The following is a 14,165-nucleotide window of genomic DNA, read 5'->3' on the forward strand; positions in this document are numbered from 1 at the left end:
CTTATTTTCACATGCAAAGGCTTGCAGGATTTGAATCAGGTGGCCTTATCTAGACTGAGAAGTATGAACAGTTTAATAAGAGGAGCAGCAGAAGCAATTTTGTAATTTTTTTCCAGGAATAGAGTAGCTAGCAGAATTAATAAAGGACTATTTAGCCATCCACCTGTGATCACTTCCTCAAACAAAGATCAAGTCTAAAATTATTGTCATTTACAGACTGTATATTAGTGAACATGGAAGAATTTAAGGCCTTGGCTCAGTTCCCAGTTCCACATCACAACTCCAGCACTGGACAGATATGAGCTGTTCCCCTGTTGGCATCTTAGCTGAGAAGGGTCAGGATCAAGTAGTTTTGATGCTGAATTCCACTCTCACCCCTGGAGTTCAAGACAGAGCAGTCTGTGCTGTGTAGAAACAAAGTTTTTCAGTTTCTATAGCTGCCAGTTCGGTCCTTTTTAGGAGCACAGAACTGCAGAGAGACCTTTCTGGGTAATTTCTGTTATTGCAGGTAGCCACATTATCTAATCTTTTCCGCTAACTGACCAAAGCTCCATTTTATAATCAGCCATGGTATCTTTGTCCCAGAAGGCCATTTCAAAACATTGCTTTTCAGCTAGAAAACAAAGCATAATTCAAACAATGCCCCTTTGAAAATACTGAAGGAAATAATCTGACCTCTCTTTTATTTGGGGCCTGTTTTCTGGCTGATTTAATGTTTGTATATATCCTTCAACACCTGTTCATCTATTCATTCATTCATATTCAGTTCAGCAAGGTATTTGAACATCTTCAGAAATGAATGTGTGACAATACTCCACTGAATACGTGCTGGCAGTGACCTACTGCTATGGATGAACAGTTTGAGCTATCTGTGGAGAGGATCTCCATTGCATTACAAGGTCCATTAATATAGTGCACATCTTAGGAGATGAAGGGTCAAGACCACTCTGAGAAACCTGTACGGAAGCTGAGGATTTGTTTAGTTTATACTGCACATCTTTCATAGGAGGGTGCGGGGCACAAGGAGAGCTGAGGGGTGATGGAATAATGCTAACATTCCTCTTGTCCTTGCAGGCTCGGGGATCTGGAGGTGGCAGGAGACGGAATGATGCTGCCTCCCAGGATGATCATGACAAACCCTATGTTTGTGACAGTAAGTAGCAACCAGACAGCTTATTCTGCTTCCAGCCTGGTCCTACCAGCTCAGTGCACTCAGGGCTTCATATATTACAGCAAAATATTCTGCTGCTCTCTGACTTGCATGTTTGCCACCTGCTGCTGATGCTCTTGGTGTTTTTGCATGAAGGAAATAAAATTAAGTTCTCGGCAAGACTCCACTTTCCTTTGCCCTTTAATAAATCATCTCTTCTATTTTCTTTCTCTTTCTCTGGCTTCTCTGCCTTTTGTCTTCTTTTCCCCCATGTAAGTTTCACCCTCTATTTCTTTCTCTGTTTCAGATAGTTACAAACAAAAGCATAACTCAAAAATCTCCGACAAAGGTACTTCACCCTTGTTGTGTCTCTTGATATATTTGGTGATACTCTTTCCTTCAGTCCTTTTAAAATCTCACTGTGCTAGATTCTGAAGGTCTTGTCCCTCACCAGAAAGTAGTCTTGTGGCATCATCAAAAGCTGAGCCCTTCTAAGAAACAAATAACATCTCAAATGCTTTGTTTTGATACATATGAATATCCTTTGAATACAGCCCTGCTGTTTGGCATCTTGCAGTTGGACTGCAGGTGAAGCAAGGCATTGTCTGAACAGAAAAATTATACTAGAGCCCAGCATCAATACTGAAGGAGAGTACCAGAGTCCTAGTATAAGTGAGGAGTCCAATATTTGTTACAAAATGGTTTGGGTTTTTTTACAGTCTAGTACTTGATGCCTTCCTTCTTCTTTTGATATTCTCTTTTGCTTCACTATGTCACTTCTGTGAAGGGCACTTATCTCACCCACATATTTTTGAGGCATCCCATCTTAAGGCTTACTCTAGAGTGTACATCCAATTGTAATTTGTGCTACCAGGTGCTTTTTAGCCTGTAAGACAATAACCTAAAAAAAGTTAATAGAAGTAGGAGAATAACAGATCTTCATTCTGTGATCCAAAACAGGTGGTTTTGAGGACAACTAGAACCCCTTTTTCTATTATTTGCCCATCTTGGAACATTACTGACCTTAAAAGAATAACCCTTGCTGTGTCAATCTATGGGGGTATTTTCTGCTGATTTTTAAAAACGTGAGGTAATGAGGAGTAAGCATGGTGAATAAGAACTATATTCCATCTGATGAAATCATATTCTTGTATGGAGAGACCAGAAATGGAAAAAAATGCATATGAATGGGACATGACACATGATAAAACATGGTCAAGGAGGAAGAGCCCTTTAAGTTATGAAAAGTCAGAAGACTTATGCTGTGGTTAACTAGCAGTCCTAGTGCATGGGAAGAACTAAAATGTGTTTTCTAAGACTTCTATGAGAGCCCAAGATGTATCTTGCTGAAATCCACAGGTTTCCTTTGCTGGTATATGCGTATCATTCTTTATCTCTTTTCTGGAACATCCTTTGAAATCCAAAGACACTTGTCAGTGGTAGTCACTTTGAACATAATGACTCTTTATTGTCTGATCTTGCATTACTTTTGGACTTACCAAGAGCTCACAACATGCATAGTAGTGACTTGCACAGAGTAGATTAAACATTGAAGATATTAAAGCAGGCAGCAGAAATCTGGCCTGAAGTCAAGACTCTCATACACTGTTGTATTGATGGAATTTTGCCTTGGCTTACATTTTGGAGCATAAATTTCATCTTTGATTTCAGAAATATAAACTTTCCTATTTCATTTGGCTGACACCTTTCACTTTTAGGAAACTCTCAGTTACAGGTGAGTCATAAGGAGTTTTGGACCCCAGACATGGCACAGTGTCATCTCCTTTTCCACTGTAGGTAGCTGATAAAAGGGTTATATGATAGCAGAACTCTTTTACTTGAGTTTAGAGCAGAAGGGAAGAACTGTACCAGTTGTATGTCATCATCCTAAAGTATATCCTGCCCTTGTTAAATTTCTATACAAACATGAGATACAATTAATTATGAGTAATTGGCTTGTTATCCTGCTTGGGTGGATTTCTTGGATTAATTTTTTTCTTTGAAACTATTTGATGAATATTTTTATAGATAAAAATCCAATTGTGGTAGGTTAGAAATTAGTTTGAAATACTCCTTGTGCAGATGTTTTGGGCAGATAGGTTTGTTTTACATGGAAACATGCAGGTGAAACACAGCGTATGTATTTCCTGCTTGGGAAAGCATTATTGTCTCAATCATATTATTGATATAAATAGTTAGCTTAATGGGCCAACAGTTTGCTTTTTCTGTGGTTTATTTAATTTGCTTCCAGGTTTCTTTTTCTGCAAGTTTTCTGACATTTGAGTTTTGAAAATGACCGCAGAGAACATAACATAAACACAGCTAAACCAAATTAATTTTCTTATAAAACTGCATGGGCAAAAAGAATGATTTGTAGTCAAAAACTACTTCGCTCTTTTATCATATTTACACATTCATATTTATGGGAAACAAGAATATATCAACAGATTTCATCAGTTATAAAAAAATAGGCAAAAAAATTAGGCTGTGTGTCAGTAAGATGATGCAAGAGTGATGCCCAGCTGGCACTGCCCCTTGTGTTGGAAAATAGCCATGTTATCTCTGAAAAGACCTGCCTTTTTCGGTAAGAGGCATTCAGATGTAGATCAGTATTAAACTTGGTCCCAATATTAAAACTGACTGGAAACATGCAACTTCTATGTGGTAAAGGCTTTCAAAGCTCAAAATATTTTGTCCTTCTTTGTTTTTAGGAAGAGGTGGTTGGATGCCTGTTTTGTGGAATGAAATATTCTGAAATACTTCATCTGGTTTTATTGAGCATATACTGTAGTAGAAGTTCAGAGAAAAATGTTTGACCAAAGCATCAATAACATTGCTAGGATAATCACGAAATGCATTGTTTCATCACATCACCAAGCAGAAAACCTGGTGGTCAAATTTTCAACCAGTTGCACTGAAGAGTGCTGTGCCTTGAGCTCCCTTGGGACAGCTTTGATAACAACAGTGGCAGGGAAGCCTGGTGGGAGATGGGTACAGACTGCAAATGGTAACGTAGCCAAATGGTTCAGCAGCTGTATGAGAGCAGTCCCCAATGCAGCTTGAGCACCTGGCCAGAAGAGGCAGCAGGTGTCTCACAGAAGAGTGGAAAGTAAGGCTTGAGAAGCAAAGCAAAGCCTCTGATGCCAAGCAAGTGGAAGTGTGATTTTTAAAGGAGGGACAGAGTGAACGAAAGAATGCATACCTACGTGTTTAATAAGAACTGATGTTACGTCACTGTCAAATATTCAACTGAGGAACCATTATTTCTACTGAGCAGTATTCTTAAAAATCCTTCTACTACTTTGATAGTGTTTATTATATATTACTTACTACTTTTTAAAAAGAACAACCTTCTCTGAAGTTTTATCTAGAAACTTGTATTCTGGTTTAAAAGTTGCAATCAGTTGTAACACTTGAGTTCCATGACTCTAAATGTCTGCTTCCTTTAGCCAGAGAAGTTAGTCTGTGCTGAATCTCTGCAAGTTATTAACTTCCCCACTGCCCTTCCTCACTTTTATGCTTTCATTCTTCTCGAGTTCCCATAGACACGTGTGACTATGTACATAATTTCACCTTCGTTTTCTGTTTCTCTATCTATGGATGATTTCCCTTGCCCACCTCTAAAACCCTTTTACCAATATGTCCTTGTCTCCTTTTAGTTCTATTCCTATGTAAACTCCTATTTTAGCATAGCAACTTGTATTTGTACCATATCCTTTTTTTTGTAGTCCCTCTGAGACTGAATGTACATTCAGATCCATTCCTTGTGCAAAATGAGCATTGACTCAAACCTTCCTAGGATCTCTGATGGATCAGTGACTAATGCAACATTGCATGTACCCAGAGACACTGATCTTGTAGTATTTTGTAGAAGCTGATTCTTTCATCAAGAACTTAATTTTGCGGTTTCTCTAGTTATTTAACCTACATTTTCTCTGCTCAAGTCCAAGACTAGCAGTCCTTGAACTGTTCTCAAAGGATAACAATGTCTTCTAGGCCTGTAGACACGTACTGGGACTTCTTTCAGCTGTGTTTTCTTCAGCTCTTTTACTAAGCTTGTTTCTTTCATTTGGAAAAACTCCAAAGGGCATTTTTAAAGTAGCTGTGGCCAGAACAAACTTTAATGTGCTGTTCTGAGGATAGAAGCATTTCTGAAGATGATTGATTGATAGGTTTACATGTATTTACAATTATTTTAGAAACTGGATTTATGCAACTCGCCGGGTTATGTATCCATGAGAGGCAGAGGGATGGCCGACCTAACAGGTTATTTAGTAATCATCTTCTGGTATTATCCTTTCTAGTGAATCCCTAAGTAGATAAGCAGTAAGATCTAGAAGTTCAGATGAACTCAACAAACAACTCTCCCAACCATAGCTGCTAATCTTGGCATCCGTTGACTATATTATTGGTAGAAAAGACAAGATTAACTAGGCAGGGACATTTAAATTTTTTTTAAAAAAATACTGAATAACAGATGTGGAATAATAGAACACATGGTAAGAGGGAAACAGGGTTGACTCTGGTAGTTGAACATTTTCTACTCGTCTAGGATAGTTGTTTAATCCTTTGATCTGGCTAGCAACCCATTTATTGAAATGTGCACAGCTGTACTGTTGAGCTGTGCATGTTTCGCACTGGGGTTCAAAGTTACTGTGATCCTAATACAGCAGGTGGATTCTGGGACTTGTCCTCTGGGGGCACTGAAACAAGGACTATTTACCTCCCTATTCTACCTGCAGAAAATTCCCTGTGGAATGGGTTACTAGATAGCTGCTCTCATGCTACAGGTGTATAGTGTGACGGTACTGATCAAAGAGGGACAAAGGTAATGTCTTTATATCAGTGGAGGTCAAAATGCACTGTTAATGTTTGAGATTTCTGGATGTGCCGGAGTCTGTACACAACTGTAACAGGGAGAATATATTACAAAACCAGTGCAAAACAAGGACAAGTTTGGGGTTTTTTTGAGTGGAGTGAATGGTAGGACAGGAGGATAACCTTGAGGAATGACTGTCTGCCAGAAGTTAACTCAAGATTTAGTATTTGACATGGCACAGCTGAGAATAAAGAGCAGGAGGCAACAGAGAAAAGCAAAGGCAATGAGGGGGATAAATTCAGTGACCAAAAAAACCCCACGCAGCATGTATTCCTCCAGTTTCCTGTTTCCACTAAAAACATGGATTGTTTCCTTCTGTCTCAAGCTGGTGACAGATTGTGCAAAATGTATGTGGAGAGCTGGCTGGAACACAGCTCACAGGCTGCCAAGGACCAAATGTGTAACTATTTCAAAATGACAGCAACACATATTTGATGAGGAAGTCTTTTAAGTCATAGGTTTCAAATCCCCTTTTTAACAGGGGAAGTATTTTATATTAATTTTACTCATTGAGAAATATAAACAGAGTGAGAATTTGCTTGTCCAAAGAATTGCAGGGTGCTATAGCCCAGAACTTGGAAGAGAGCTCTTTTATGAAACACTCAATGCTTGCAATTATATTGTTTTCCCTCTGTAATGCAGTCGTGTAACATCTTCATATCAGTCTTCAAATCTGAAGGAAAATAAGGTTCATCATAGGAGACTGTCTGGTAGCCTCATTAAAAAATATCTCCCTCTTTCCCATTTGTGACACTTGGTCTGTACTGTTGTATTACTGTTTACTTACCCTGCTTCTTCCTAAGGCAGCATTCACATCAGGTCATAGCAAAAAATATGTATCTTTTGAATGCAGGAGGAATTGGAGTGGGTTACATTCTACAAACTGTTCTAATTGAGCTTGGCTGCCTAATTAAAGATCAAGTCAACTTCCCAGTGTTGAGATTCAGGAGGAAATCTATCACATGCAAGGATGATGAGCCTATCCAGCAAGGAAAATTGAAGATAAAAAAGTCAAAGCTGCTGAAATGAAGGCCACTGGACAAAGTTTATGAAAATCACACTCTCACTTGCTGTTGTGTGAGCTGCATGGTGTTAAAAACTAATAAACAGCATGCATTTCATACTGGGAGAACCAGTTCTCACTATGCTTTTGTCAGCTCTAAAAATGAGAAAGATGTGGTATAAGCACTGGTGTGGATGCTGGAACTCATGGATTCCAGTGCTGGTAATGAAAAAACACTGTGTGGGAAACTCAGCCCCTCTGCAGTTCTCTTTTTTCAGAACTGAAATGAGAATAGTATTTCCCACTCAGGAATGTGAAGGAAGATTAATTAATGTTTGAAAAGCCAGTCTGCAGTGGGAAGAGTTATATAAGAGCTAAGTGTTTATTAACGATCACCCTTTTATAGAAACTACTTCTTAGCAGAGTGATATGGTAGATTAATAAAATGTGCTCTTACCTGGAAAATAAGAGATTAGAGTAAATTCAGGAAGATTCAATCTGTTGGAGAAACCATGAAGTTCTGCCTTAGCTTTCATTCCAGCCATGTCTCACTGAAGCCAATGGTTATTTTGCCTGACAAATATCATGACCCTTTCCCCCCTGCAAAAGTCTAATTTGTTTGAGGAACATGAAATCTCTGCAGTTTCAATTCATGGCATTGCTTCGGATTCTTTTCATGACACAAAATGAATTTGAAAAATGGAAAAATCTAGACACCAAGAACAAAGGCTGCTGGAACTGCAAATCTTTGGTCTTACAAAGGATCTGCTAGGACAATGTTAAACCAAACTCATTCGCTTCAGTTCTGGTTTTAAAGTCCTCCAAATCAAATTCTCACAAGGCACGTCTGAGACTGCTGTCACCCTTGAAGGCCACCTGGAAGTCCTTACAATGGAAAGGACTCAGCTGCAGAATTACTACTGCCTCAGCTTATATCCATACTTGCTTTTACCTGGTGAGCTGGTACTTTTTTGCTGAAGAAAGATGAGTCTGCGAACCCATCTGATTTCCTTTGTCATCTCTAACCCGCTAGCTAAAATCCCTGCAGGATCCTGTAAGGAATGGAGTAAACACCACAGTTTTGGGACTAGCTGCAGGGAGTGCAAGTTTCCTTTTGTGCATTGATCACCTGATAGTGTTCTGGAAATAATCTGAGTCTTTGAGAAGCATTGGTAATTCATAGCAATAGAATTATTTTTTTAACATTCTTCTTCAAACACATCAAAATAAGTGGGATAGAGTAGGATACTTGATGAGCTGATCCAGCTCATCTAGCAGATGGTCAATCTGCTGGAAATGTAAATCTCTTTCTCCATTCTAAGAAATGCTGCAACATTTATGTAATTAGAGGAGGTTACCATTCTGAAAGAATTTAGGCAATGAGCTCTCTCTGGGTTGATGATTACTTAAGTGTTACGCTTTTCCACTAATCAAAACATGGGGAAAGTCATACAGAACTGCAGATATCTTGTTGTTTTGACTCTTGTTCAGCATCTGTTCCACTGCTTGTCCTTTGCCCTGCAGGACCACAGAGAAGGAGTAGTTTCCCCCTCCAGAATGCACTGGAAGAAAACAAGGATGGTACTAGAAGAAGGGAAACTGAACTGGTGTTTTGTGGACAGCATGCATCTAACAACAATCTAGTTCTTCAAAATGTCTTGCAATGGAGTTAGGTTTACATAGGAAAAATGAAGGCAGATGCTTCAAAGAATGGATTACATATCTATATGAGTATTTTATTTCTCTCAATATTCTATCTTCCCTCCTGCAGGAGGTCTCATTTCTAAATCAAGGCCATTCAATGACTTAAAAAATCTGTGACTGAGGACAGGACATATTGTGCTTCAAAGAAACTTCTGTCTTGTTATGATGACTCTGTGATCATCACTTTGCACAATGAAGAAAGCTGGGATAAAAGTATATAATATTCCAGATCACTCATACATATCATGAGCTTGTTTGACATGGTTCTAATAAAGAAAAGCATTTTCCTTGAGGGAGTTTGTAAATCAGTTAGAAGAGATTAAGAATGAAATATATTATTGTAATAGGCTTTTATTTACAGTTTTCTATAATCTGTTCCAAAAGGTGGAACATCAGTTGGTGTTTTCTGAGAAGTAGCAGAAAGGTATAAAATTTTGAGCTTTATTTATATGTAAATGAATAAAAGGAATGAGGATTTTTTTATTTTTTTTTTTTTTTTTTTTTTTTTAAACAAGTGGGAGGGTTTAATTTATTTGTGGACTCTTTGACATTCCCAGACTCAGATGTCAGGAGAATGGGAAGTAAATATCTATATATGTTGCAGGATACATATTGGGGCCGACTTAAGTTTTTAGGAGTGGATGGTCACTTACCCCTTGGAGATCCTTTCAGGGGGTCCTATAAACAGGATTCTGTTCTCTCATCTGGCACCATTTCCTTCTAAGCAAGCTATGCAGGACAGACTGCTGGACATGACATTTATTCCTCTGTGGAACCCTTGAGGTTAATTAAGGTAATAAAGTGACTGAAAACGTCTCTGGAAGTAAAAACTTGCAAGAAAAGCACTAAACTTTTTGTAGTTTTTTTCTAATATTTTAAAATGGCAATATTTGTATTTGGTAGACAAAATTGCTGTATAAAAGAAAATGAACATTCAGAGAATGCTTTGAAGATGAAAAGTGATAAATTTTTGAGATGATAACATGAATTAAAAACTTTATAGAAAATCAATTCATATGTAATGAATCTTATGATGTTGCTTGCCCTTGCTGTAAGCTCCCTGTGAAAGTGTAGACCTTTCATCACCCTGATTTGTTTGATTCTGTCCTTAATATCTGTTGACTTAATGCTAAAATAAATGGAAGTTCAAAAGCAGGATTCTCTGTCACACATTTTATTGTTTATTGGGATGTTGAATATGAAGTTTACCTGGGCAAATAAGGATCACTGCCATGTTTTTTAGCAAGAAACTGTGGATGATTTCCATCTTCTCGTCTTAGCTGGGAATCTGTGAATAAAGCTATCTATTAACATTTAGAGAAAGTATTTTTTAAAAATCCCAGCTGTTTCTTTTTTTCAGAGATCAGTAACGAAGAAAATAATGTCCTTTCTTCTCAGTCTTGTTCCCATTGCTGTGCTTTGTGCAGCATCACCACTGGAACTGGCATTTCATTTAATTTTATGTGCAGTCTTGTTAGTAATCTTAGCAGAGAGGATTAGGGCTATGTGATCTGCAGGGACTGAATGTGCATTTGCCTAGGCCTGTGGGAAGGACTGCTGGCAGCATGGTTTGAAGAAAGCTTGTTTGGGGACCTGCAGCTACAGGCTGCACTCTGTCACCTTTCACCAGTGCCGGCTGGAAGGGTTTTGGGCAGGCACATGGAGTGCGTGGTGCCGTTCTCAGGGGAAAAGGGAGCATTATTTGAGAGGATGCTGCTGTGGTTATAGATCACACTGATGTTTCCATTCTCTCTTCCCCTCTTTCATATCTCCTTTCCATCCAGTCTGTGGCAAGCGTTACAAGAACAGGCCTGGGCTGAGCTACCACTATGCTCACACCCACCTCGCCAGCGAAGAGGGTGACGAAGCCCGCGAGCAGGAGACCCGCTCTTCCCCTGTCCACCGAAATGAAAACCACAAACGTGAGTAGGATTTTCCCTTTGCCTCTGAGATCCTTTTCAGGGATGTTGCCTCCACCCTGTCTTTGCCTTGGGGAGGCTGGTGTTATTGCCTGGCTCAGTTGTGAGTGATTGGGACCTGGATGCTTGGAGCTAATCAGCCACAGCTCACATGGGTGCTGGCTCAGCTAGTCAGAAATTCATTTCAAACCCAGCATTATCTCTGCAGCAAGTCACTTTTCCATTACTGCTCCTGTGGGGAAGAGGTGGCAAGGAGAGGGGGGAAAAGAAGGGATGCCCAACCTGCCCATCATCAAGCAGCCTTCCAGTGGCTCCTAGTAAGGATATCAAAGAAATATACATCCAGTAGTTTCAGGGGGCTGCCTTTGTTTTGCCTTTAAATAAAAGATATTTGTCAATGTCTCAGTTTTTCAGTATGAAAATAACAGCAACTTTCTCCCTTGTACCTTCACCTGCTGCACAAACAGCTTACCTTCACCTTTGCGAAAAGTTGCTTCTTAGTTACAGTTTGAGAAAAGCTATGAAAACACATCAGTACTCATCTGCAAGGAGGAGAGCTGGAACATGAAGGGACAATGTGTCTCAATTTCCCACACTGGTACAGCGTTGAAAGAAATCTAAGAATTGTTGTGTGACAAATCAGATGCTCAGTGTGAGCATAAGGTCCATTGCCCTGTTTGACTGTCCCTTTTGTGCTCCTTAGGCACAGAACAGGAAGTCAAGGAGACTGTGTTCTGTTACTGATTTTTGCAAGTCTCTAATCCCCTGTTTCTCAGTTTTCCAGAGTGCAATACTATGTGATGTTTGCTGTGACCTTGGGATTTGTGTAGATAGCTTTATTTGCTTTCAAAAATTCTTCTGGATCAGCATGTGATCTCTGTTATTTTAGTTCAAAGTAATAAAGCAATAAAATGCTTATGGGAAAAAATATGCAGGAAAACCCTTTCTAACACCTTAAGAACTTCAAGAAATATGGAAGTATGAAAACATTTTCTTTCTAAGCAGTATAATTGGTAATTGTCCCCAGGGAGGTGTGGGAGGGGGTTTCCTTCCTCCACAGCATCTGCTGCTAGCCACTGTCTGAGCTTGAAGGACTGTTTAGTGTGATCCCATTTGGCAAGCTCTATGTTTCTGTCACTTTTATGCTCTACCTTTTAGTTATTCACATGCTTTGTAGATTCACAGCAAAAGTAATTTTGACTCCTCCAGCTGTTGATAAACTTGAGCTGTCAATGCACTAAGAGTGACTGCTTGGGCAGGCAGGGAAATGCCAGTGTTCAGCCAGTAGCTTTTGTTTATTTAGCATTTTCATCAGCTTTGGGGTTTTTTGTTGATTGGTTGGTTGGTTTTTTCCTGTGCCTGCAGTCATCAGTAATAGTTGCATACCTGAGAGGAATATTGCAAATCTGTATTGAATTAATATTGCTAAGATCTTGCAATAGATACCCCAAAAAAGAAGGGTAGTGTCCTGTGCCCTGAATTCAGCTTGACATAAGTGCAAAGGGGTCTCAGTCCTTGTGTCTCTGGTGCTTAGGAAATGATAGAAATTAGCAAGGAGAGCTAGAAAAGCTATGGTAAGGTTAGGAGCAGCTGACTTTGGCCCATGATAAAAACGGTGCGTTCTACACTGTGGGAAAGAGAGCTACTTGGGCTTGTGTTCCCCCAGAGCAAGTGGCAAAGGGAAGCTGTTGATGCACAGATCCACAAGCAGGCAGAAATTTAGAACCATTGGGGTAAACCTCTCTGATACCCACATTCCTGTGTGGAAAGAATAACCAGGCAGGAACCAGTGAGGTATAAGCAACAGCCATGCAAATGTGCAGATCAGCCTTGGGGAAAGTCGCAGATGCTGGAGGGTAACTGTCCCAAATGGCTGAGCTGTCACAGTGGCTGTTTGTTCCTTTTTTGCCTGTTTGTTTGTTTACAGCCTTGAGCTCTGATCTTGCATCTTTGCTCTTCCACTTGGCAATATTTAATTTATGCTGCCATTTATCTTCTATGTGAATGCTAATTGTCCACATTGCTAATGTGCAGTCATTAAATGGTCCCTTTGTACAGGGGGATGGTGGGGACCCAGAGCATCAGATCCTTCCTCTCCCCTAAGAACTGCTAGGCATGTGTTATGAATCAGATTTGACAGCTCTGCAGCATTGTAGGTCTTGAGCTTCAAGAGTCCTCTCTGCATGGGCTTGGGGGGGTGGGGTAGGTGGGAGGGAGGGGAGGATATTAATCGAAACAGCTAATCCGTAACCCACTGAGCAGGAGGGCCAGAGATATAGTGTAGAGTAGGATCTGGTTATTTGCTGAGCAGTGTGTCAGAAATATATGCAGCCTGATTTAGAAAAGGCAACGCAAATCAAACCAGCCATTTGGAGTTCGTTGTGCTGTGGGAGGTGAGCACCAGGTCAGTAAAGTTCAGACAGGCAGCTGCAGCATGAACTTCCTTCCTTTGTACCCACGTCTCCTCTACAGCTTCCAGACCTTGCAGAACCTGTAGTAACAGCAGCCCTGGTGATGCAGGACGGAGCAGGGCTTTTGCAGGATTCGACTACTGATGCCCTAACGGGTGCCAGACCAAGAGCTGAAAGCCTCTTGTCTTTCTGCATATTCAGTGCCCTCTATTTCATGCACAGACCAATTTGAGTAGGTCAGAAAATTATTCAGAGACTGGAAAAGAGATGTAGATAGCAGGAACCTACATAAAATTGAGAACCATGGAATAGGTGTCCATCAAAGAACTGGGACTGGCCCAAGTCCCATGTCTCATCTCCTTGGCACATCTCACTGTCCTTGGCTGTGTAGAAGGTTAGTCTATTTACATCTCTTTACATCTCTCTTCTTCTGTCCTTCTTTCTCACATAAAGATTACCTGTTGCACATGAAAGATAGTTCAACAGTCAACACCCTAGTCTGTGCTCTGTTTGAGCTTTAATGGCTTGCTTCATAAGCTTTATCTACCCCTTTGACACAAATAAATAGCCCTTCTTCAGTGTCTAGTCTTGCCTCTGCCTAAGCATACAATTATTTCTGACCTACTCTCTGATTTTTCACCTGAGTATTGAACTGTGAAAAGGAAATTATAGAAAACCTTTTAAAAAGTCAACTTCCCCTTTCCTCAACTCCACTGGAAAAATAGATGATCCCACACCATTTTAAGACTTTTTCTCTGCTGGCTTTTCCTCTACATGTTGGCACCGAGACCGTGAGATTTGTGAGCTCAGGGTGCATCCAAGCCTGCCACAAAACACCTGCTGTTCTATTCCATCTCTCTCCATGGGTACAGGCCAGCTCTGGGGGCAGCTGGTGCTCACAAATTTTGAGACACTTCTGATATAGGAATTACATTAGACTTCTATCTATTGAAATGTTTCTGTGAATGAGTGTACTAGTACAAAATGCTCTTTCTTAATTCCTGGGAGAATAGGACAGTGTGTCTACATGGGGAAAAGCTTCCTCTCCTTTAAAGGAGAGAGTTTTCCTCTCCTTTAAAGGAGAAGAGTTTTCAGTGGC

The 14,165-nt window shown here is 40.0% G+C and overlaps 1 protein-coding gene across 11 annotated transcripts in view; it reads left to right on the forward strand.

The window, feature by feature from the left end:
- DPF3 (double PHD fingers 3) overlaps positions 1-14,165 on the forward strand; it is a 156,401-nt gene that overhangs the window by 104,520 nt on the left and 37,716 nt on the right. For 6 of the 11 annotated variants that reach the window (XM_058420868.1, XM_040066260.2, XM_058420869.1 and 3 more), the window contains 2 exons: positions 1,075-1,153; positions 10,521-10,658. In XM_058420868.1, coding sequence (XP_058276851.1) covers positions 1,075-1,153; positions 10,521-10,658 — 217 coding nt within the window. Of the gene's footprint in view, positions 1-1,074; positions 1,154-1,457; positions 1,500-10,520; positions 10,659-14,165 lie in introns of all 11 variants that reach the window. The other 5 variants (XR_009207916.1, XM_058420866.1, XM_040066257.2 and 2 more) reach the window with 1 other exon arrangement.

This window comes from Hirundo rustica, chromosome 6 (assembly GCF_015227805.2).
Source record: "Hirundo rustica isolate bHirRus1 chromosome 6, bHirRus1.pri.v3, whole genome shotgun sequence".
Taxonomy (NCBI): Eukaryota; Metazoa; Chordata; class Aves; order Passeriformes; family Hirundinidae; genus Hirundo; species Hirundo rustica.